Here is a 26,048-nt window from a genome sequence, read left to right on the forward strand (position 1 = left end):
CTTTTAGCTATGAAAACAATATAAATATTTCTAAATACATGAGACTATTTTATCTAAATTTATCTATTTTATCTAAAGATATCTAAAAGTGGTCATAAAGTTTATTGAAACCGGTTGAAAGTCCACAGATTGTTTAAAACCTTTATCAATGCCCAGAAGCAGTTCAGAAACTAAGGTGTCATGCTGAAGCTAAGAACACTATCACTAAAATCAAGAGAGACACTTACAAAGAACAGTTAACCCCAAATCTGTATTTTCCAAGGGGAATTAGTTTAGACATCTCAGGTGCCCCACATGACTTGCATTCAGGTTTCACCCTACTTGCTGTTTGCTTATACCTGTAGACAGGAGCATAACTCATTTCCACAATTCCCTTGGCCTGAACTAACTGATAATGCTTAAAGCTGGATTTAAACTTGTGATTAAACTACTTTTGGCTTATTACCTCTGTGGTCTTCACACCACAGGAACACAGAAAATCAAGTGAATGTGTGTAATGCTTTGTCTTGCTGTAATTGCAGAAGTGTGCTTGGATGTAGACAGCTTCTTTCTCTGTGCCCTGCTAACACTTCCTCAGAGGTTTGCTGTGATGTACCACAGACAACCAAGGGATACACTCAGACTCCCACTGATTTATGCAGCAATGCTCAGTACTAGGGAGGACTCTGAAGGAGGCTTGCCAGATTTGTCATTTGGAACCAGGCTAGTCTAATTTGGCAGTCAAACCCAGGTTCTGATTGCAAGAAATAATTCTGTGGGAATGATAAACCCTGTGTAAGAACAAATGTGTGCCTCATGCAAGCTCTTGTTTTTGGTTATTTCTTCTTCTTACAGGCCTTCTGTGGTTGGAGTTTCTTGGGGATTTTTTGTTTGATTTAGGTTTTTGTTTCTTTTTCACTTCTGCCAACAGGCTTAGTATATTCTGGTTTAGCCTATTTTTTTTCTAATTTTATTCTCCAGGCGTCAAATCCTCTGTTGAAGTGAATTTTAAAGTTCCCTAAAGACCAGTGAAGTATCTGTAACTTATTAACAGCTCCTTAAAGAAGTAACCTCTATTCTAAGTCCTGGGAAATGGAACAATATTGCAATAGGAGAGACCAGCTCAATTTTGCTGATGAATCTTTGAGCAACCCTGTCCTAGAACAGTTTGTGAGTTCTTATTTTTTAACAAATCTGACCTATAGTTTTAACAAGTGAACCAGAATTACTTCTTCACAAATAGGTTTGGAAGCATGTCAAGCTATGATTATTCATACTAAAAACAAATTTGGACAAACACTATTTTGTTACAATAAAAGCTGTTTCTTTGTGAAAAGTGTCTTCCCCTTGTAGAAGCCCTGAAGAGCTAATGTATATGTCTCATGCACTGATAGGGGTGGAGCCAACCAAGGATTGTTGGAAATAATACACTGTGAGAAAGAACAAGATGTTGTTGGAGAAGAGGGGAGGGCATATGGAGGTGAGGCAGCACTTTTCTGGGAAAAATGTCCTTGTTTTGGCTCCTGGAGATATGTACAACTCAGTACAGCTCTGGCACCGGAATGAGGTGAAGAAGCTGGCATGGACTTTAAGGATCAAAACCACCCAAGTTCCCTGAAACCCTCCAACCCATTTCCAGAAAGGTCTAGAAGAACCAATTGCACATGCTAACTGATTTACTGAGAATGAAACTTAACTCTACAAGGGCAACAAAAAAGTATCTCCACAGGTCTGGGCGCATCAGCTGGATCAACACTGGAGCCAAGACTTCCTTCCTGCCTTCCTTCCTGCCTGCCTGCCTTCCTGCCTGCCTTCCTTCCTTCCTGCCTTCCTTCCTGCCTGCCTTCCTTCCTGCCTGCCTTCCTGCCTGCCTGCCTTTCTGCCTTCCTTCCTGCCTGCCTGCCTTCCTGCCTGCCTTCCTTCCTGCCTTCCTTCCTTCCTGCCTTCCTTCCTGCCTGCCTTCCTTCCTGCCTTCCTTCCTGCCTGCCTTCCTTCCTGCCTTCCTTCCTGCCTGCCTGCCTCCCTTCTTGCCATGTGCTTACCCTAGGACATCAGGATGTGTAAATATTCGTCATGTAAAAATATAACCTCACTAAACAGTTTCAGGATGCCAGTCTAAGTTGTTTGAACATAGTTGGTTCCAGCATTAATAATTGGTTCCAACACAATTAGTCAATGGCTAATTGGCAAGATTAATCACACAGTTTACTAACAAGATTTATCTGGATTCCACTTACCAGGAAAGGGAAGGAAGAAACCAAGGCAGTTTGTAGCAACTCCAGGCTTCATCAAAATGGCATGTTCATGCTAAATCACTTGGCCTTTCTCCAAAATTAAATTTCTCCATTGTGTACAAACCAGTTTTGACGTGCCAGAAATAAACAACTTAGAGATTGAGGCATATGTTACTCTTGATACATTACATGGCTACATTTGTTTAAGAACCTTCAATTTACTTAAATAGTGGCCTTTCTAGGAGGTAGCACTGGAATTTGCATTCCTAGTAAGCAGGAAAATTTATTTGAATCGCAGGGCATAAACACACAGATAGTCATGAAAATACGGTCTGATAGGCTCTCCCTTTGGACTGTCATCTTCTATTAGTGCTGAAATCCTCAGCTCCCAAAAATACATAAATACACAGGGTGATACAGGATGTTGACTTGCAATATGTATAGGTCAGTAGGCTGGTTTAGCAGGCATGAGACACCCAGACCTTTTTTCACATTTTTGCATCTACTTCCGTCTTCTAGCTGCAGTCTTTTTGACACTACTGAATTCAGAGTTCTTTTACATCAGAGACCATAACTAGGTAGCTCTAGGCTTACACATCAAGCTTACATAAATCTACAAAATTACTTTCTTAAAAGTATAATGGTTAAACCCTGAGAATATTACTCCTAGATGAGAGGCAAATAAAGTACGTGGATGCAGAGAAACAGATTAAATATGCACTTATTATGACTTTCTAGATTATTGTGCCTATTTATTCAGCAATAAATATAAAAAAATACTTGTCATTTTAATATTTCATTTTTATGTTGTTTGTCAGTATTGAAACTGAGCACTGAAACAGCATAATAGTAAATAGCTCTGCATGAATTCAGAATCCTGGATGTGTTAATATAATTGTAGCTGCTATGTTGATAAAAAACAATGATCACTATATGTCAGTTAGTATGGCATATGCAAATTTAAAGAAGTTACTTTCTGAAAATTTGAAACTCTTTATAACTGGGCCTAAAAAGGGGGTTATTTATCCTAGTAGTATTCAATTTTTAAATAATATTTGGGCAAATTTGCTGTCTAGAAAAGACACAACAGTAGGAGAGACCGGCTAATACTGAGAACTCTCAGACATATTTGTTAAAATTAAAATTCCATGCTTCGTCTTGCTGAAGTTAAAAGAAAACACAGAGTATTCTCTGAGCTGAAATAATGCTGTCCATTAAGCCTGCAGGTCTTATACAGCCTGGTCTATTTGTAGGATCTTAAACTTTGCTGATACCTTTTTATTTTGCTCTTCATCTTCCTTTTCACAATATTTGCATTATATGAATTTTAAATTAATACATTTTACTGATTTGTAGATGCTTTCAGACTGCGTGTAGGATTTTACCATATTCGTACAGAAATATTGGGTAAACACCTATACATCCCAGTAAAGCTGCCTAAAACTTTGACCTTTTTATTATGTATAATGACTTTTAAAGACTTATGGATACTTCAATCTAAAATAAGCCAGATGTGCTTTGACTTGTTTTGGAAAATCAACTTTCAGATCTTTGCTTCCTTAATCATCTGTTTTACCACTTACTTTTTTTCTTGTGCAATGCAAAAGCCACCAAAAGGCATGTATTTTCTGCTTTACAGGTAGGGCAGATTCCATATGAAGGCAAGAAGAGTAAGAAGAATTGTGGTAAAGTTTTGTTGTTTTGGTTTTTTTTTATTGTGTATGTCTTTGGTTCATGAAACAATAGAACTTGTGGCAAGCTGTTTAGGGTATGGCTATATATAGGAAGAAAAAGGAAAGTATGCATTTTATTAGGTAAGGAACATTTTAATGCTATTAATCTTAGCAGTTTTTCTCTAAGCCTGAACTGATGTTTTTACTGAATTCTGCAAATCCAGAAGTATTTCAGGTTTGAATAACTTAGCTTTTGAATTTTTGAACTACCACTTTAAAGAGAAGTATATATTGAGAAATGTATTTTTCTGGAATATTAATGAATACTGTTTAAAGCATATGATACAGCTTTTGGCACATTTACAACTGATAAATATAAGCAATATATCATGACATGATCTATTTACTTTGAAATGTATATATTTTGAATTAAAATGCCACTATTAAAATATGAAACATATTAGGACCAAATAGCACTAAACACTGTGAATGTTTATTTTTTTGAGATTGGGTCTTTCAGTGGTGTTGGAATTCAAGATAAAGAATGTACCTTTTTTCTTTTAATTTTCTTCCTTTGGTTGCTGTACCATTATATTTACTAGCAATTGTTGATTTTAAGACATGTTTTAAAGCGTCAAAGAGTGAAGAAAATGCCTGAGCTAAGACAAAAAATACCACAAAACTATGGTAAGTATTCTGACTATAGATTTTTTGAGTTATTTTGGCCCCTCTTCTGAAAATCTGAGTGCTGCTTAAGTATGCAGTAGAAGAAGTAGCAGTTGGGTTTTTTCTTTTTGTCTCCTATAGCAGAAACGAAGTGACATCCAGCTTTTCTGTTGGCTTTGCTGCTTAGGAGTGCTTACTATGTGTGCACATGCATATAAATAATTCCTTTTTCTTGTAGTTTTTGCCAAAGTGCCCTCATTTGAGTGACATTTTTGCTCCATTTACATAGATGTTAAAATTTCCATTAACTTCCCCAGGGCTGGGATTCCACCTGTTTCGTCTAAGTTCACCATAGTTCACCCTCATGTATTTAAAAGCATTTATATTTTAATTGCTTCAGTGGAATGCAGTTGTCGTGACCGGCAAATCTTGCAGAGGGCAGAAAGGATCATCTGGCAAGGAACAATGCCACATAAGGGCTTACACAACGGAACAGAAATACTGAGCACTACATTCAGGGAGAAATTGCATGGTAAGGGGCATTTCAAATTAATCTCCTTTTACAAAATTTTTTTCAAGTAGGACACTGCTGCTTTTAAACAGTTTTGTCCAAGTTTGCAGCTTTATTCCTGCATATGCGTTGTTGTAACCAACAGTTTAAAATGTGGGTCTAACGAGATGGAGACAAATCTGTTAACACTGTACAGACAGAGCAAATTATGCAACTTGGCTGGTTTGGATATCTATTCATGACAAAAAAAGAAACAAAGGGTGAAAGTGAGTGTTAGCAATAAAGAAAAGTTTTCTATAAAAATAAGTCAGTGCTTTAGCCCCCTCCCAGTTCTCTCACCTTTTCCCCTTGCATCTTGCCTGCAACTGCAGTTGTAGTAAAAGCTGTTCAGTGGAGCAGTTTCGCATTGGCACAGGAGATGGAATGTTCTCTGCATGTCTGTGCTAAGTATGGCTTCAAACCTAAATTTCACTACTTTCTGCTTCTTGGTGTATTTGCCTCGACTCTTTCCTGGATCCAGGTCTAACTCTGTCTTCTGTATGCTTTAGCTAAACTCTGAGATAGCTGGAAAAATATGTTGCTGCAAAGACAAGATGGAATATCATCCATTTGCTGCTGCTGCTGCTTCATCTTGGATTATCAGTTTTTCTGGTACTTCCTGGATTTAAAGCAGATAAGACAATGTATAGACATTTTAACTGGAGTGCATCAGTAACTGCAGGTGAGAAAGTGTTTGGGATTTCTAAGCTGCTACTGGCAACAACAGATGTGTCACCTGTTGTGGTTTTGCTTCTTATATCATGGGAGGCTGAGAGAAGCCATTTTTTGGAGGTCATGACAGAGGTTTTTAAACAGTGTGGTTTTTCTTGTTCCAAATTTTAATGTCACTAGTCATTCGAACTGTTAATAATGTGAATGGTGTTGTCCATAAATACATATTATGGCAGTCCCTAATGTGGTGCTCCTCAACTAGTATAAATAACTGTAATTCCTTTGATTTATATGAACCTGAATAATCCTGTTTAGTTGAAGATCTGGCCCAGAGTACAGGAAGTGTATGTGTTAGTCAGGGAAGGTGGTAGCAGTTTCTAATTCTTCTACTTACTGCTTTCATGCAGATGTGAAGTGTTTTTTAAGGTTGACATGGTCAAATCCTATCAGGGTCAACTCATATAAACTCAATAAATCAGGTATTTAGTTTTCTCTTTGTAGTGTCAGTATTTTGCAAGGGAAGCAACACCCTTGGTTTAGGAACTGATTCATTATTGGTTCACAGGAAATGAAGACCATATTTGGGTCTGGACCATGAAACATTACTGAAATTTTAAGAGGCAGAAATACTTCTTTAAAGGTAAACTGATCGTATGTCCAAACTCTTACACAATTAAAATGCTTAGCTACTTCAGAGCATATATTTGAATGAAATTAATGAGACTGTTTATGTAAGGTAGATGAATCTAGGTATTCAGAACATATAAAGTGAAGTAAAAAAATAATAGAATTTTGTCGCTTGAAAGAGCAATGAGAAATGCAGTTCTTCTCAAATAAAAAAAAAAAGATGATGCCTTTTACTAGGGACAGAGCTTTTACAAAGGGTCTTTCAACTGAGGATCTCACAATTTTGAAATAAAGAATTAGGGCTCAACATTGAAGCCTTTATCAAATGAACAGTCTGAAGGAGAAGAGTGCTCTTATGATTTATCAGTCATGAGACTGGGCTCTTGCACCTCACCCTGAGAGGTAAGACAGCTTTACTTTCTATAATTTACAGAATGAGCAAGCAAGAAGTGTTACTTGCCTAAAGTTACACCACAAGTCTGTGGCAAAGCTGTGGAATAAAACACCCCAGCAGATGTGTACATAAGCTGCAATTTCATCTTTCTCTTGTGATTCTAAGTTGGGAAGAACAACAACTGTTTTGAAATTCAAACCAGGAAGATAATCATGTCTTTCCATGTGATTTGTTGGTTATCCTGGCTAGTTATCTTGATTGAAAGGAGGAAACACATTCCAAAATCTGCTGAGTGGGTGGGAGGATTTTGAGTATGGGAGTGGGGGTAGAAGAAAGTTTACTCTGTATTTTCTGTTCTGAAGACCAATTGGCTAAATTGATGGTAAGCTGATAAATTTTCATATTAGGACCACCTTTCTTTTTTTTTCTCCCATCAGAATGATTCAACTAGAAAAAGGTAAAATATGTCTTGGATATATATATAAAAATTAAAACCGTAAACCCTTCTTTCTATCTTCTGTATATCTGTTTCTTGTTTTACTTGTCTGTGTCCTTCTATCTGGTTCACATCTTTAAGTGCAGTACAAAAAACTGCCACAAGCACACTTAGAGAACCTGACAAAAGCGCAGTTTGGCACATTCAGATAAGAGCCAGTGGCAGTGCTCAGTCTCACCATTTCATCACAGAGAGATGATATTACAAGTGCAAGAACATTCAGGTTTGTAAATGATAGATTTTAAAATGCAAAACAAATGTCAGTAATTCACTGTGCATTACAGCATCAGTGCCATAAATAGGTGTACTCTCTTGGTTTCTTGCATGGCTGATTTTTAAATTTGTGATGAACTACATAAAAGTATATAAAATTAAAGTACACTTACACTTAAAAGCTAGTTTCTGCCAGTGTAATAATGTACATAATCGGTTCTTCACAGCTAGAAACCAGACACTCTTTCATTCATGCATTTATACCATGGCTGTCTGATTTATGGAACTGTTGAGAGGGTGCTTCTTAGAGAGGTGGGGGGAAGGAGAAAATAACCCCAAACATTTCTTACATTGTTACCTGACTTGGGACCTACACATATGATTATGTAAAATCTATGGCTGTTTGTTCTTTCTTGCAGAGTATTCTGTGCTCACTGAGTGGGAGGGTCACACTGTGAGACTAATAAGGACAGAGCTGCATCCCCCTCTACCACTCTTTGGAGACTCACTCCAGCAACTCCTCGGCACTACAGCAGCTCTGTACAGGAATTTTCAGTGCTTCTGGGGGACACACCAATAAAAAAAATTAAAGGTAAGCCACTCATTATTTGTAGTCCATTATCCAGACATCTTACATGTGCACACTGACACACACTACAGTATTACTGGCTTGTTTTGTGGTGTTTTTATTCAGGGTTTTTTGGTTTTGATTTACAAAATTGTCGTTTAAGTTTGTCATTGCTAATTTTAACTATGTCTTATATAAACATGATGGATACCGTAAGTTTTTAACATACTGCAATCAGACAATATAGTGCGCTATAGTATTTTGCTCACGATTGTGTAAATGCATTGTATATGCTAGTGGGTGACTATAGGTATATGCTAAGATATGCAAATAAAAACAGTCCTGCTAAATGAACAGTAATTTACAAAACTGATTAAACTGTTGCGAGTTGCCACAATGCTGATTGTGCATATATTTACATTTAAAAGCCTACCTTGTAATTGGCACGCGTGCCGGCTGGCCTGCCCGCAGTTGGTGGGAGCGCGCTGGTGAGTGAGCAGCGGCACGGGCGGGCAGTGCCCTGCGGGGCGGGGGCAGCCGCAGCTCTGGGCCACGGCCCGGGGATGCCGCGGGCCGCGTCCCGGCCCGATGGGCCCGGCTCGCCGTCCCCGGCCCGCGGGGGCCCCTCACCTGCTGGCCCGGCGCAGGTGCCGCCGCAGCGCCCCGCCGCACCGGGGCTGCCCCGCTCGCAGGAGCCGCCGGCCCGGGCGGGCTGCTGGCCCCGCTCCGCCCCGGGGCTGCGGGGGAAGCGGCGGCGGGCGCCTCGCTTGCTCACCGGGCTCTCCTGGCTCCCGGGCCGGCGCTCTCCCGGCTCCGGGGCGGGCGCGGCGGAGGGAGCCCGGGCCGGGGGCGAGGCGCGGAGCCGAGAGCGGGAGAGCGGCCCCGTCAGCGGGGCGGGGGCGCTGCCCGGGCGCCCGCCCTGCCGCGCCGGAGAGCTGCCCGCTTGCCTTCCCGCCCGGAGTGTTGAACCCTCCCTCCGGCAAACGCGGCTCGATCCGAGGGAAGCGAGGCTGCCGGCACTGCCGAGTTAGAGGCTGTGCTGCCCAGGCTCGGGGCGCCCCGAAGGCTGCGGTGCTCCGGTTGTGCGAGCGAGAGGAGCCTCCTGGAGCAGCCGGCGGGAGAGGACCCGAGCCCGGAGGTGCGGCGGTAGCGAGGGGGTGGCGGGATTGATGATCGGAGCCCTTCAGGAAACCAGACCGCCGGAGCGGCAGCTCTAACTAAATTGCCGATGCCTGCTTGTAAAGCAGGTGCAGAAAATTACATGATAATTTATTTGAACATGTATTCGCTTTGATGCTGCTGGGAAGGCTAGAAAAGTTAATCATGATGTAGTTGCTGTCAGTACACGATAGAATAGCTTTGATGATGAATAAGGTGCCTTGCGAAAATAATGATAAAAAGTGCATCTTAGGTATTTGATTGCTTTTCTTACAGAAAATGTGCTAGAAAAAATAGTAGACGTTTTCTGTGTTTCCTTAAATTCATGTGTATTTATACGTCGTAGTTGGCTTAGAAGGAAGCTGTTGTCCTCTAATGACAGTTCCAGTTTGTGTTGTTGAAGCCTGTACTTTTGTGAGATTTAAACTGGAAATTCAATATATGCTGCTCTAGGCACTTTGCAAGGTGGCGAAATACCGCATTTTGGTTTCTTTTGTGGTTAAACTCAGATAATTGCGTGTTGCCATTGTTCGATTTGAGGACTACTTCAGCAGTCACTGTGAATGTTGTGACACCACAGTTTAGCTAATATATTGAAAAATAATTTGGGGAGAAATATAAAAGAAAATTATTAATTACTAATGAAATGAACATTCAGTGCCTTTACAATTAATATCTCCAAGATAATATTTCTAAGGTGTTACTTCTGAGTTTATTAATAACAAACTAAAAAGGAGTATAATTATCATTTTTTTCCAAACTGGCATAAATCTTTTTTGTAGCTCAAACAGATAAATTGTACACTTGTGACTGGCAACTTCCTCTTCACAGTTAAGAAGGTCTTGTGTGTAGTTTTCTGACAAAGTGAGGTAAGAAGAATAAGATGAGATTGTTCTGAATATGTTTATTTTTTGTTCTAGATTTGTAGCTGTTTGTTCACATGTGTCCAGGGGGAGATGAAGTACATTGGATCCTGCATAGTTTGGCTTTGTATGGCAGTCTTCCTCCTTCCTGTTTCTACTTCCGTGGCTGTCAGTGACCAGACAGGTACTTCCACTTTTCTTGCTCATCACAGCCCAAAGGCGTAAATGTCAGTACTGAAAAATTTTTAACAAATAACAAGAGCCCATGGAAAACACCATGAACGGATAAAATTATACAAGGTTTTTTAAATCTCTTTTCTGAAATTAACTAAGTTTGAAGTGGTTCCAAAGTAGCCTTTCTGCTTCCTGTGCTTGGAAGATTCATGTTTGGAGGTAATTGTAGTTCCTAGGGGTTTCATTTTGTACTTTTCTTTTCCTACCATAAAAATCAAGATTATAAATCAGAGTTTGCAAAACTTCTGTGAAAAAAATCACGTGGCTTTATTAGAGCAGACCAGTTATCACATTGGCTTAAACAATCTAATGCTCATGTTAACCACACCTTTACTTAATCTCTAGACTGGGTCATATGTTACACAGAGCAAAAAAATCCCCTTTTTCCTAAGAAGATGGGGGAAAGGAATAGAAAGATGTTGTTTAACTTAAAAGGTGTTACCTGTCTTCCACAAATTTTCTCATATTTCTCTTACTTTCCACATGCTATCTAGTGTTCTCACTTAAACTCCAGATTAACTCTCCAAAATGTGGTGAATTCCATCTTAAAGACACATCGTGTGCTTGTCAAATATGGTGCATCAGTTTTCTAGAATTACTCAGTCTCAGCAAGTGCTTGAACTTATAATTTTCCTACAATTATTAGCAAGGAGAACATGTTTATTACTATTTAAATTAATTTGGGTTTTTTTCTCAAAAATAAAATTAAGTCTTAGTAATGCTGTTCCTTTCCAGAAAACTTATAAAAGATAATAGAATCTACACACACTCAACAACTTTAAATATCAATAACTCATTTGTAACTCAGACCCAAGAAGTTTAAAAGCCCATGACTAGGAAAATAATCCTTTTACTACCCCTGGAAACTATAAAAAGTAATAATGAATAAATAATAAGTGTAATGTGTGGGCTCTGAGGTAATAATAATGCATTGTGAAGAGCCAGAATTTAAGTCAAAGTCTTTCCCCTTTTATTTTTAGGGCAGTGAGGCTAAGTGCTCTGCTGATGAATTATTCTTAACCCCTCTGAGAGAGCAAGCCTACATCATAGGTGTGAAATCATTCTGTCTGAAAGAAGAAAAATAGGTTTTATTCTGTCATTGCTAGGTGGTGGGTTGCAGAAGGGAAATTTTTAAAGTGCTAAAATGGTGAGAGTACAGAAGGTTCCCTAGCAATTGAAAAATGTTAAAACAAAATTCCAGGAGGCACTGTCTCTTTTCTTTTTTTTTTTTTTTTTTTTCCTAATGAAATGATGCCTTAGTAAAAGTTGGGCTGGTCACAGAAGATGTGGCAGATACCCTGAACTGAGAATAAACAGTGTATCTGAACTGTGCATTACATTCTGTTAGAAGTTTGTAGCCAAGCAGCCAGGCTTAAGGTTGCAGTTTTCCTTAGCTGGGTCGCCACAAATGGGTCAAATATGGGTCCAATTGAACTGCTAGGAAGAAAAGGAGAGATTGAGCCTCTCCTGTGAATAACTGAGGGTGTGCACTTGAAAGAGAATTCTTCAGTTTGTGGTGGTACAGGCAGATGGTGAGGAATAACAAGTCAATAGCTGCCAGCTTGAGCAGCTCTGCCAACAGCAGGTACATGAGTTAAGCCCAGAGTTAAACTCCAGTTGATTACAGGAAAGAGACTCTACTAGAGTTTGCAGGGATGGTTACTGTCAAAAAATACATGCAAGTTATAGACCAGAAAGCAGGAGCTAGGAAAGAATAGACCCAGTAGCAGAGCAGCAGTAAAAGTGGTGCAGGTCTTTCTGCCAACCTTTTGCTCATCTGCTCTGTTCAGCTGAACCAAGTCCTCTGTTGCAAGTTGTCATGATCCAGTTTATTTGTATGCAGGTGAATCTGTTAAAAATTTGAAATGTTCTTTCTTTATGAAGGGAGTAATATCTAAAGGGTTTTTTTTTTGTTTTTCCTATCTTGCATTCAGTCTCTCTTTCTTGGGCCTTTGTTCCCTCCGATGTACAAGTTCTGTTTAAGTCAACATCTGCCCTTCAATATTCTGCCTAGATGATCTTCCTTCAACCTCATATGCATAGCATTTATTTCTGAGGGCTTATATGGAAACTTTTCCAGCAAAGTACATTTAGGTAGGCTCTGAGATTATTATATTTACACCTTGAAATTTCTCACTGATCTATTTGAATCATAAGGAATGGCTTCAGGTACATGGAAAAGGGTAGATTAGAGTTAATTTGAGGGTGGTGAGAGAAAGAAGTGTGTTAGAGGAAGGATTGACTTGTGTACATATATAGGGGAGAGCCTTCTGAGCAGGCATGCTGAATATCCTTTGAGACTTATTCATTGGGCCAATACTGTAATAAATAAATACCAGTATTGAAAAAAGAGACATGGGCTGAGAGAGTATGCTGGATCTTCTTGGAGCAGTCCTCCTTAGGCCTTGAGGGTGCCAGTAAGCATTAGATTCACATAGAGGATTTCTTTCAGTTCTCATGTTTTGATATGCTTGGTGTTCATTAGAAGGAAGCATTCGCTTCTTATGATGGAGTATAGCAAATCTGAGGGGAGGCAATTCTGGAGTTTTCCACAGGCATATTTTTGATCTGACTGTAAACATGCTTTCTTCTACTTATTATTATTGGGAATATTTGAGGTTTGAGTGTGGATGCAAGGTCTTTCTATACTGAAACATGAAGTTCTCATTTGATCATTCCTGAGTGCTTTATTTTAAGAATATTAATATTTTGTCTTATTCCCAGATCATTGCTTCTTTTTCAACTTTCTTTTACAATTACTGTTTTTTAAAGTCTCTTGCTAATCCATGAAAAATGTGATATAAACCAAGTCCTGGAGCTATCAGCCATGGTGAATTTTCCTTGTCTTTTGACATGGAATGTGTTGTGAAAAGTATTGGCTGTGGGTCGTGATTTTAGATAGGCACTCCAACCCAGACACAGTGAGTGATTTCAAGTATGCAAATCAGTTCAGCTTTTTGGTTTTAATGTTTTAGTACAGCTAGATACTTCTCCAATCAATATAATGACTCTACAGTAACTCCTATATTGTATGTATTCAATTTTTCACGTATTCAATGTACTCATATTCCTGATATTCCCATGTAACCTGGCCTTTATGGACGCTAGCTTTGGAGCAAGCTGCAGGCCCCATGGCCTGTCAGTCCTGCCTGAGAGCTAGCCTGGGAAATTTATGGGAGGATTCAAAACAATCCTTAGAGACAGAAAACGACTGCCAGGTGCTGTTTGTCTGTCCTCTTGTTTTCCTTGCAGGAGAAAGTCAGGGGGTGGTGAACCCCACTGACCAATGATGGTAATGTAGCACTTTACTAACCAATAAGAGTTTCTTTTCTGTACTTTCCACGAACTAGTCTATATAACATGGCTGAAGCAATAAACTAGAGATTCTTTCCTGTCCTGACTCCCTTGAGAGTCTTGTCATTCTTTCCGGCCGTTCCTAATTAGAACGACAGGCCTTGAATGTTCCCAGGGATGGGGCATCTACCACCTCTCTGGGCAACCTGTTCCAGTGTTTCACAACCATTATTGTAAGGTCTAGTCTAAATCTAACCTCTTTTATTTAAAACCATTACCCCTTGTCCTGTCACAAGGATAAAAATCCTGATAAAAATCTGTACCCATCTTTCTTACAGGCCCACTGTCTGGAAGGCTGGAGTAAGGTCTCCCTGGAGCCTTTCTCTTCTTCAGGCTGAAAACCTTAACTCTCAGGAGAGACGTCCTAGCTCTCTGATAGTTTTTGTGGCCTTCCTTAGCACCTGTTCCAGCAGGTCCATGTCTTTCTTGTGCTGGGGCCCTGGAGTTGGATGCAGTAGTCAGTGTGGGGGGGTTCTCATGAGAGATGATGGGCAGAATCACTTCTCCTTATCTGCTGGCTATGCTTCTTTAGATGTAGCCCAGGATATGATTGGCTTTCTGGTCTGTGAGCACACACTGTCAGCTGATCTCCAGCTTTTCATCCACTGCTATTCTCAAAGGTTCTTGTCAGGGCTGCTCTCAATTCTTTCAACCCCCAGCCTGTTTTGATAGTGAGCATTGCCCTGGCCCAGACGCAGCACCTCAAGAGGCTGTTGAACCTCACAAGATTCCTATGATCTCAATTCTTGAGCTTTTCTAGCTCCCTCTGGATGACATCCTATCTTTCAGGTGTGTCAACTGCACCACTCAGCTTGATGTCATCTGCAAATGTGCTGAGGGTGCACTCAATCCTTTCATCTATGTCGTTAATTAATTCAATAACATTGGTCCCAAACGGGCCACCACTTGTCACTGATTTCCATCTGGACATTGACAAGTTGACCACTCCCCTCTGGATGTGACTGTCCTACCAGTTCTTCATCCTCCAAGCAGCCCACATGTCAAATCCCAGCATCTACAATTCAGAGATACTGTGAGGACCATGTCTTGCAAAGGTCTTGCAGAAATCCAGATGAAATCCATAACTCTTCCCTTGTCCACTGATGTAGTCACTCCATTATACAAGGACACGGAGTTAGTCATGCAAAACTTGCCCTTGGTGAAGTGATGCTTGTTGTCTCAAATAATATGAAGTCCTGCTTTTCACTGCTTACTCTTCTTCATGGGAGAATATAGTTCTCCAGGGGTATGAGTATCCTAATCCTCGAACTCTGTTGCTTGGATTTCTTATTTCTGGCTGCCAATGCTCTTGGATTACTTCATAACCATCTAAATAGTCACCAGACTTGAGGTTGACTTATTTACTGTATCGTGTTCCCTTCATTCTTCCCACCCTTGTCTTAATTAACATGTACATTTTAATGTAATATAATCTTCTTTACAGAGTAAAATAGCAGAACACAAAAACGTCACATCTTATTTCCTGGTGCCTGTATACTTGAGGCTGCAGATATGTAGGAAATCTGAATTCTTGACCTTATTTGAAAGCAAGCCAGCTGGATCTGCTTATCTTCAGTATGCATACATTTGAGGTGGACTCACTGGATATCATTGCTGATATTTGCATGTGTGTGGCTGACCCTGAAGAGGTTGCCTATGTCTGTGTGTTTATGAAGCCTGATCCAGTAAGAATATGAGAAAAATCTTAGGTAATATGGGCTTCTGCCTGAAGCTTTAGTCAACAGGTGGGTATACATTAGGATATGGGTATACATTGGGTTGGCCTTTGCTGTTTGGCCACATTCATTGAGCTGGCCATGGTTACTGATGGAAGCTTCAGTGCCTTTGCAATGTGCATGTCAGTGGTGATAGATGACAGGAAAAACTTCACCTGAATGTGAAGTTTAATTATAAAGTAGTACATGGGTACTTGTGAAGTGAATCTAGCCACTACAAGTTACACTAACCTGGAGAAGCCAAAACCGCCCATTGGAAGTTACAGTTCCCACTCAGGAAGTGCACACAAGAGATATCTGTAAGAGGGAGATTGAAGCACACACCACAGTCTCTTCTGTCCTCATTTGCATGGAATGGAAAGCTGAGCATGGTGCCTAGATAGAAGTTGCAGTGTGCTTCAACAGGTGTCCTGATCATTCCAGGAATTTGGAACACGTCATTGCGTGTTGCAACAGATATGCCTAGATGCAATGCCTTTTTTTTTTTCTTTTAGTAATGCTATTAGAAAACAAACAAAAAAATTCTTCCTAATCTTAATGGTAAGAGAAAATACAGTGATCTGTGATGTACCTGCTTAGTCTGCATAAATTAAAATTTTTAAGATTATTTGATTGATTTTATACTAATAAGCTCACAACTAGAACTCATTATTTTATAAAGATCCAGGCCAAAATTTTTGTATGGGTAGGTAAATTTATTCATTTAAAGATAAGTTAACTTGACCATTGATATAATTTGTTTAATATGAATTTTTTGCTCAGTCCACACAGATGGAGTTTTATCACGTGCAGGGCAATCTAACGTACAAATGTAAGCTTGCTCTTCTTACTATTTCATGAATTTTACAGTAATGTATTTCAACAGGTCTGGTAGGTTCATAGTTTCCCACTGGATTAGCAGTAAGGGTTTATCTTGTTCTTTTACTTTCCTGAATATCTTTATGTAGACCTTGTCGTTCAGCTGCCCACATGTTGAATGGAGAAACTGCCTGTTTTTTCTCAAGCTAAAGAAAGTTTAAGGATCTGCTACTAGTACTAAAAATCGTGGAAGAGGTTAACACTACAAGCTGTAACTGCAGAAAGAATTTTCATCACTCTGTAGTAATGAAAGTTGTCAGTCTTGGTATGGAGAGGGTTTGGTCTTGTTATTTGAGAGTTTTCCCTTAGCTCTCTGGTAAAAGGAATAGCACTGAACTAAAGGAGTGCATCAGTAGCACGCAATAGAAGATTCATCGTGACTCTTTCAGTTCTGGGGATGTGGAATATAAGTAACTAACACTTAAATGGCCTGTCTGTGCTGTGACCATTATGCCACTGATAAAAATAGGTCCACGGTCCAGTCTGTGGCATGTGAGGAATCATTGCTATCATCTGGATAGCACAAAAATTAAGGCTTGAGTCTTTATTTGGACGTGGAAAAAAGTAGCTGTGGGGAATAGGCTCAAACTTTCTAGTCTTTCACTGCTCAACACACATGAAAGTTAATGCTGAATAAAAAAAAAAGCACACTTGTGTCCCAGGTTCCCTAAAGCTTACATAAGTTTAGGGTAAAATCGCCAATAAGTACTCTCTCTCTGCTCTTATAAGTATTGTCAAGAATATAACCAAAAAGAGAATTTGCCCTGAAATGTATTGAATATTTTTGATAAAAGCCCTTTGGAAACATGTAGATTTAAGAAAAACATCTGCCCATGTATGTCTGACATTCTTCTGTGACTTCAGCCATAAATGGCTTCTTTTACGCCAGCTTATTTCTTAGAGCTATATTTATGTAAATGTACCCTAACAACATTTATTGTTTTAAAGTGGCTGTATATAGTTTAATAATCTGTGTTTGATTGAAGGTTGAGGTTTGTAAACTAAAGGGTATCTAAGGTGAACCTGTTTCCGTCCCATGCCGTGTGTGTATATATCAACTGGTGTACTGAAATTGCTGTTACTGTGTAATTCCAGTGAATGCTTTTCTCACTGTATAAAACTTCCTGCTAACCAAGAATGATGAAAGATTTCACTTCAGAGTTTTCAACATGAATATTCTTTACAGTTCAGCATCTTTTCTGGAGAAAGGGAATTTACAGAGTTTTTCATGCATGTGTTTCATCTCATTTATCATGAAACTCTATCTGTACAAGGAAAAACATGCATATCCATGTATTTATGGATCTATATGAGGGAAAGAAAAAATTTATTTTCTTAGAGCCTTAGAAGTAAATTCATTTATCTGTGATGTTACTTGTAGTAGTCAATTATTAGTTGTAACTGTAATTTTACATGTGAAGCACATGGAACTTCATGAATCTTACAAAAAAAATAAAAGGTGTTTCACCCCATCTATTCTTTAGATAGTTGACAAAGCTTTCATTAACCATATTACCAGGAGGTTTCTTTATGTATGTATTATATGATATTGTTTCACTTCTACTAGTTATTTCCAATTAGCCGTTCTTAATCCAGATAAAATACTGAAATCTATTCAATAGCATTTAAGAGTTTTGAAGGATAATATGCTTTCTACATAACTACAGAATAAATGACAAATTTCACATGCTTTAAGCATTTAAGCTTTCACAATAGCTTTCAAATGTAGCTAGTTTTAATACCAATGTTTGGTCTGGATGTTCTTACGAAACATTTAGGTATAGATCATTTCCAGGTTAATGATAGGACATTCCTTACTTGTTTTATTGAACTAATGCTTCAGAAACCACCTTGACCTTCATTGTTCAGCAGCTTCAGATACACCTTGGACAACTTTTTAGTTTCATCAGCTCACAAAGCTCTATGCTTGATAAATTGACAGGCCAAATATCATAACTTGTCATCTTTGATTTGCTAGTTCTTTTAGGATTTAGCAGGGCTATTTGCAAAACTTGTTAAATACCTAGCCTTATTTCTGACCCCTGAACAAAAGTAACAATTTTCTGTATTTCCTTCTTAGAAGTGGGCATTCTTATATATCTATTAAAAAAGAGCATAAAGGACATAATGCGAGTAAGAAGTAATAATAATTAATATTACATATTAATAATAGAGTGTTTTATCTAAGAGTTCTGTTAGATTTAACCTCAGTTTACCATGTTCCAAATTTTAGTATGTTCTGTTTGCGTACCAAAGTACTTTGGTTTAGACTTACTCCTCTACTTAATTTTCAAGCCTTTTTTCCCAAAATATAATATTGTTCCATATTCAGGAGTGGGAGAAAATATTTTCTAGTAATACAAAAAGAATTTGGAACAGATATTACTGCTTCATAGAGTGTTGTAAATGGAAACAGTGTGGTAAGAATTTAATGGTTTTCTTCTGGCTCTATTGTTTATATGAACTTTAACCACAGGCAGCTGAATTAAAATGTGATACAAATTCTATCTGCTTATCTTATTGGAAGTGTAGTATAAAAACTGCTCTTGTTTAGATTTTGTAATTTGGTTTATTGCTGCCTTTCATATCCTAAAGAAACATTCCTGTCAATATTACCATATTTGCCGTGATAGTTTGTTCAATGCCTGTTAGTTTGTTAATATTTTACCATAGATACTAAACTGTGTTCTCTTGAAGGTGCTGTGTGTCCTTTAATGAAAACAGCTGCCCGTCATCTCAAAAAAATCAACAGAGACAGTCATGGTGTACCAGGTAAATGACCAAGCTAATATGAATATCTGTATTAATTAGCTGGTAATGATTACTGGATGTAATCATAGTCTGACTGAAGCTCGCTTTAAATTTGAAAAGTTAGGACAGAATGCCATCCCCAAAAAGCACCAGAAAGCTGCTGCTGCTCTCAGGAAGGTGACATTAAAATCAGAACATGTTTTTCCTCAAAAGTATTGGTTCAAGTTCAGCAGCCATACTAATTTGCATGGTTTTTTTTTACAATCATCTTGCATTCTTATCAATTCAGATGATAAAAGTAACTAGCAAATTTATTTGTTCATTTTTTATAGTCATCTATCGAGTGAATTCTGTGTGAGTAGTTTTAATAAAATGAATATTGAAAGTTTCTCTGATTTCAAGCTCTACTTTTTAAAATAGCTTGTCAGTGTATTCTAGAAATGCTATTATGCTTGTATTCAAGTATGCTAAAAATTATTTACTTATGGTTATTAAATTCCATTAAATTGTATCATATTTTGTTCCATTTTACAGGATTTGATCTGGCAGAAAGCTTTTCTTTAAGGCAAACATCTTGTGGTGGGGAAAAGATCTGTTTTAAACTGGGAAGTGCACCTCTCATTAGAGATACAAGGTAAGGTACTATTTTCATGCTTAGCTTTTAAAAGATAGAGCTCAGATTCAGTGCTACTAATTAACTGAATCACAGAACTTGTATCCAAAGAATGCCACAGAAAGCAGTATGGCTGTTTTTAGTTTTTTCAGGTTCTTTTGTGCTGGAAGCATTTTGATTTTTGTATGCTTTCCTTCTGGAATCTGGGAGTATGTAGGTAGTAAGTTAATCGTGAAAAGCACTTTCTCAAATCATGATTCTAATACTGAAAATTCTACTGTTAATACATTAATATTTATAAAACAAAGGAAACAAATTACTTCCATGGTATGACAGGAAATATTATACTAATCTCCCCTCAGCTCAGTGAAGTTGTCTGTCCTCTCTCTCACAATTGCTGGCAAGATTAAGGAGAGAGTATCACCATTTCCTTGAATGCTGTATTTTATTTTCCTTGTATTCACAATTTGCCTTAGAGCAGCAACAGAATAGTGGGCACTCAGTGCAGAGAAGTAAGTAGGCAAAATCTTATTCTGGCACAGGGTGGGATGAAAAGCAGAGACTGCATGAAAAATCAAAAGGACAGGGAAAGGGAGTAAGGCACAATTGGATTGGACGGACTTAAGTTTGCATAGCGACAAGGAAATGTCAAGAAGCAGTTAGGAATGTAGTCTCAAGTTCCCTGTGCTCAGTGGAGAGAGAGGATCATCTCAGAGCTTCTTGGTTGAGATGTGCTCTGAGTCATGGGACTGTGGTTTCTGTACAGCGTGTTCCTGCGATGACGAGGGAAGCAACTGTATTCCCATGTCTTCAGGTTGGGTATTTTCTGTTGCAAGAGGTCTGGCTCCAGCTTGCCTAGTAAAAAACCACACCTGGTCCTTAGACTTCCCTTTGCATCCTGGGCATAGCACAGAGGGACTGTGAGTAGCATGAGGCCAGGGGGAAGGAAGAAGGAGAAGAGTTGGAGGCACCCACACAAAAAACCAAGTAATCTTTGTGAGAGAAGCGTGACTACGGAAAGAGTTTATCTAGAAATTTGAAATGTTTAGGTTCTCTAAGTTTTTCTGACATGTTTGATACCATAAGTGCAAATTCTTATGCTTGTGTAATTCTGCAAAGTTAAACTAATCACTTTTTTTTTTTTTTTAAATACATTGGATGCTAGCTATTAAAGGAAAATTCAGTAGACAAAATTATTTGACACAAAGAGTGCTCTTCTTTTATTAGGACATTTCCACTATTATCCAGATTTTCTTTAGAAGCGGAACAGGCAGTAGTAGGTACCACCCATAAATGTCTATACTAAAAATATTTTGAGGGATTTTCCATAAGAAAACTTTCCCTTTAAAAAATTAATAATTTTTCCCTTTTTTACAAGGTTTTTTTTTTTTTTTTCAATTTATGGGAATTTGAGGGAAACATGAGACTACAGGAGGGTAGAAAATCAAGGCAATAACCAAATATGTGGAGCAATTTTTCTTTAGGAATAAAAAACCAAGTAGTGTTAAGAAATGCACCTTGTGCACTGACTGTATTTTGAAACAGTAAGAAAATCAGTGCCAAAAACGGAGTAGAGAGAAGCTAGAAATTGCAAAAGTGTTAATTAATTAAAATTCATATCACTTTGAGGTAAAATTCTTGATTCAAAGTATTGATTTCTAATTTCTGAGTGGTTTTAGATGTGGTCTGAAAGGTCATGTTGAGGTTAAAAAACATTAAACTTTTTTCTTGGCTTTATTTAGTAGGCCTGAATACTAATGTCTGTTTTTACTTCTTTTGAAAACAGTTTATTATTGACAGCAATCAAAATGGGGAATTCACACCATGGTTGATAGCTGTGACCTAACAAAGCCCTAATTATTAGCTATTGCAAGGAAAGTCACAATAGTTGTTTTGTTTGGCTTTTTTATTTTTTCCTATGTTTTATCTTGTCAGCTTTTTGAAGGGAGAGAAAAATTGGCTAGTTTTGCTTCATTGTCAGTGTAACTTGGGCAGGGGCTAAAGAATTTCAGTTAGGGGTAAACCTGAAAGGGAGGTGGCTTGGTTTTCATGGTCTCTTGGTTCTCACATTCCTCACCATTCCTGTTATTTCCTTCTGTGTATCCTCATTAAAGAAAAAAAAACAAAACCAACAAACTAAAGAGAAAATCTTTCTGGTTTCTCCTAAAAATATGCATCTTTAATGGATGAAAAATTTAGCTGGATGAAGCAACTGAGATGTTGATTAATAAAATGCATATCAGTGCTAATATATGAATAAAGTTAGGGAGAAAATTAATATCATGTTATTGATGATAATAAGGTACAAGATAATATTTCCAGTCACCTTGCTGTGCAAGTAAGTTGTACGTCATACATATATCTTCCTGAACAATAAAATGGTTAAAAGTTTTATCAATAACATTCAAGCATTGCAGAACTTCTGTTAAATCCTTGTTCTTCATGGCAATAATCTTGCTCATCCTTTTTTAACTTTCTTCTCAGAAATACATGTCATTAAAAGATGAATTCAGTTCTTAATTATTTCAGCTTGTTAAATATAAAATTGCTTTCTGATATTGAGATAACAATTTGGACAAATAGTTTTTAAAAATTTTCTTTAAAGTATGTTACTTTTTAAACTCTTCTGAAGTTTTAGGATTTCTTTAAAATAAGGGCAGATGGCAGGGTCACAAAGTCAGGTTTTGGGTTTTTACATGGTAGGGTTACAATAAAGGACAGTCAGAAACTTGGGTATCTGTCATCATAACCTTATCATTTACTATCTCAATTACCCATGTACAATATCTTTAATTATTTTTAGTTAAACCTGCTTCTCTTACATTATGTCAGGTTGTGTGGTTCCAGACCCCTTGTGTTATTAGATGGCTTTAGGGATCGTTCGACCTCAGAAAATATTTTAGTAGACATGGTGTGCAGTAAGCAGCAGAACAGTGTTTGTTATCCATCCTGCAGGAAATTGAGAGTATCTGATTAAGCTGACTAGCAAGTATCAAGTAACTTGGCACATCTCCTCTTGCATTTCATTCATTCAGTTGTAGTGTGGGTAATAGAAAGCTATGCTGTGCCATTTTTCTTCTGTGATGCCATTTTGGTTTTTTTCAATGGACATGGAGTAGTGTTTCACCTATTTATATGTTGTAAATAATTTACAATGCACTGTCAGCTTGGGAAATTGATTACGTTTATTTATGTTGGACTTCAGCTATAGATCTTTATGTCTTTCTGTGATGCTGTTCTGTATATATTTTGTCTTGTGATACCAGATGGATAGCTTTTCTCATGCTTTATGTAAATGACTGTAAAATATTAATGTAATGCCAGTAGTACTTTACTGATTAAAACTGGGAATTGCTTATTGAAGTTCTTTGTGGACTTGAACAGAAGTTATTTCTGAAGAAATAAGTGCAACTGAGCTTTTGAGTCATAAAGAAAATCATAGTCAAGTACTGTTAGGCAGACAGTCTAATTATATAGTCAAAATCACACCACAGAATCATATAATAATAGTAATTATATAATGGTTTAGTTTTATCTCAACAAATACCTTATAGAGTCATATTTCTTCTCCAGACTTTAACATGTACTGCCCATGTAGGGTATTCCAGCGTGGCGCAGAGTTGGCTGACAAAGGAGAACAGGGTTTTGTGCTGGTAGCATTCCTTTAGACCTACCTGCAGTATTCAATACTTCTGGACATGAAGCCTCTTGGGCTAATCTTTGTTCTTCAGCTGCCTTAGAGTAAATAGCTCTATGCTGAATTAATTTCACTGTTTTTCTCTAAGGATGCATCAGACATCAGTTGTTACTCATTCTCACTTTTCTGGGTTGCTGGTGGGCCATTTTTTTCCTCTTCTGAAAGCACCAATAAAGGAGATAATGAGCTGGTTTCGGCTGACTTTCAGAATGTTTTTGAAATGGATGTTCATGATTAGCAAATCTTCATGGCACAGTCACAGCTTTCTTATTTTGTAGTTTGTTTGGCTTGACAAACCATATTAATTTACTGAGGAGATTATCATAGCTGGCTGTTAAATGATCTGAGTTACAGCAGTTGGGATTACTCTCACGACTCCTTTAGGAATTCTTCCCCTGTCGTTGTAAGATACTACAAAAGAGCTTGGATTTTGACTGTATTTGGACTACGAGCTCCACCAACAAAGTTGTTACTCACTGCTGCCAGAAGAGCTGTGGCTTAGGCCATATCTCCGAGAAAGTGTTTCACCTCCTTGGGATGCCTCGTTATAGGAGGAAGAAATACCGCTCCCACTTGCCTCAGTAAATTCTAGGCAGGAGCATTCTTTCTGCTAAGAACAGAAATTCCTGATGCATAATATTTATGTGGGGTTTTCTGTTTGTTTTTAGTGCTAACCTTTTTAATCACAAAAAAAAGTGGAGGTAATTCCATTTTCCTAGAACACAGCTGGCATCGAGAGAGGGGGTTTCTGTGCTCACTGTTAGAAGCCTTTTCATCTCCAGCAATTTGCTTTCCCAAAGCCACCTATCTCTACATGATTTTGCAACCGTTTACTTTGCTGTCTGTTTTCTGGCTGTATCTGCTGAGACCACTCTCTTCACCAAACTAAAAAATACTGAGTTCCTTTCATAAACTTCAGCTCTCCTTGAAAGCCTTCATGGGCATAATTTTTTATTATTTTTGTACATGGCATTTGTTTTGAGCAGCAGAGTTAGTTTCAATAGTCTTCTTGAACAATATTTTAAGACTTATTTTAGGAAGTTTTATGCCTATTTCTTAAAAGTGGTATAGAGTAGATGTGATATTCACTAGTTTCCAAAAAAATTCAGTGAAGACTTTTAAATGGTGACTGAAAACGACAATGAGGTATTATCCCAGTCTTGAGCCAGTAGTTACAATTATTCAAACCAAGCATTTATCTGTGCTGACACATAGTCCTGCTAGCCTTTGGACTGTTAAAATATCAGATAGTTATGCAAGAAAACGCCTCTCCTTTACTATATCACGTATTTATTTGAGGTCATTTGAGCAGTTGAAGCCAACAATGCTAAGACTGAAATGTCTGGTATTTTGGTTGCAGGGTATTTTCAAGAAAAAGGCATTGCCTTTGGAATTTGCTTCCTGAGTGTGGGAGCCTGAATGTAGTACAAATTCTGGTGTTTCTTCAGGTCTTTTAAACTAGTGGATCAGAAGCTATAGTGATTCGGTCTTTCTTTTATCCTGAAATAGTGTGGTTTGTGTTTATTTCCAGAAACTTCAACACTTACTCTATTTTAGAAATTAAAAAGAAGGAAAATACAGTGATTACTGTTGAAAGAACAAATTTGTGTTGTAACCACCTTGTAAATACCAATTTCTTAATTTCATAACTAACTAGAAAAATGGGGCTTCTTACCGTGTAAAATGACTGACCAACACTTATTTTAAAGAATAATCATCTGTGAATATCTTTCTGCATTTTTGGGCTTGTTTCTAACTGAAAATTTACTAGAAATATGGAAATTTTTATAAAATTCAAAATTTGGGTGTTAATGGATTTTAATGTCCATATTGAGTTTGAAACATTCTGCAATTTAACATATAATTTACTATGCAGAAAGAATTGGGAAAGCAAAGGTAAAGACAGAGGTGGCAGAGGGGAAGAGTACATTTAAAAATGTATAGCACTTATATTAAAAGCACACTGGGAGGGAACAGAAAGTTAGAAAATCTTTTTTAATTAAGCTACTGACTGTAGCAAATTAGAATTCTTTGATCTGTAGTGTGTTCCCCTGACAGTGGAGCACTTAGTAGGGCAGTGTCATACCAGTTGAAATGGTAAAACATTTGTTGGATGAAGCAGACTCTTCCTTTTTTTTCCCCAGTGATGACGTTCTTGCTGTGAAGCACTTGCAAATAAAGGGAAGAGGCCTTTGTGAGGTGTGTACTTTAAGGGCATTGCTCCACAACAAGAGCGTGCAGGAGACCAGCAGTGTTCATGTGCAATCTCATGTGCCTCATGGCAGGCAGTAAACAAATCCAAATATACAAAGCCAAAAATATTATTTGGAACAAAATAAAATTAGGAGCTTGCTTTCACAGTGCCCATCTCCATCTCTCAGCCTCATCTCACTTTCTTCGCATCAGCCTCTGTTCAGCGAGGCTGGCGGTTGTGTCATCTCAGCAGTCACAGAGGGGAAGGAGCAAGATAGGCTGCCCCCAGCCCCAGCAGCACAGCCTTTAGCTAAAACAAACCCTGAAACTGAACCTCCAGCTTGTAAGATTTTAACCTGCCCTGTAGAAAACAATCCCAGTGTTCTGATTAAAACAACGGCATCTGCAATTTCACTTTTGCGATAGAGTCCTGTAGGGAATTCCTTTCTATTTTCATCTGATATGGAAGCCAAAACTATTTTTCAGTTTTCTTGTTTAAGATAACAAAATCTAAAACAT

The 26,048-nt window shown here is 38.1% G+C and overlaps 1 protein-coding gene across 7 annotated transcripts in view; it reads left to right on the forward strand.

Annotated features, from left to right (window-relative positions):
- The first annotated feature begins 9,076 nt into the window (after positions 1–9,076).
- The window catches only part of COL19A1 (collagen type XIX alpha 1 chain), a 186,383-nt gene continuing 169,411 nt past the window's right edge, over positions 9,077–26,048 (forward strand). For all 7 annotated transcript variants that reach the window (XR_009277161.1, XM_058834718.1, XM_058834720.1 and 4 more), the window contains exons 1-4: positions 9,077–9,210; positions 10,151–10,277; positions 18,973–19,047; positions 19,561–19,660. Coding sequence is in view for 6 of the 7 variants with exons in the window: in XM_058834718.1 (XP_058690701.1) it covers positions 10,187–10,277; positions 18,973–19,047; positions 19,561–19,660 (266 nt within the window). In the remaining variant the exon portion in view is untranslated. The remainder of the gene's footprint in view (positions 9,211–10,150; positions 10,278–18,972; positions 19,048–19,560; positions 19,661–26,048) is intronic.

Source organism: Poecile atricapillus, chromosome 3 (genome assembly GCF_030490865.1).
Source record: "Poecile atricapillus isolate bPoeAtr1 chromosome 3, bPoeAtr1.hap1, whole genome shotgun sequence".
NCBI classification, from domain to species: domain Eukaryota; kingdom Metazoa; phylum Chordata; class Aves; order Passeriformes; family Paridae; genus Poecile; species Poecile atricapillus.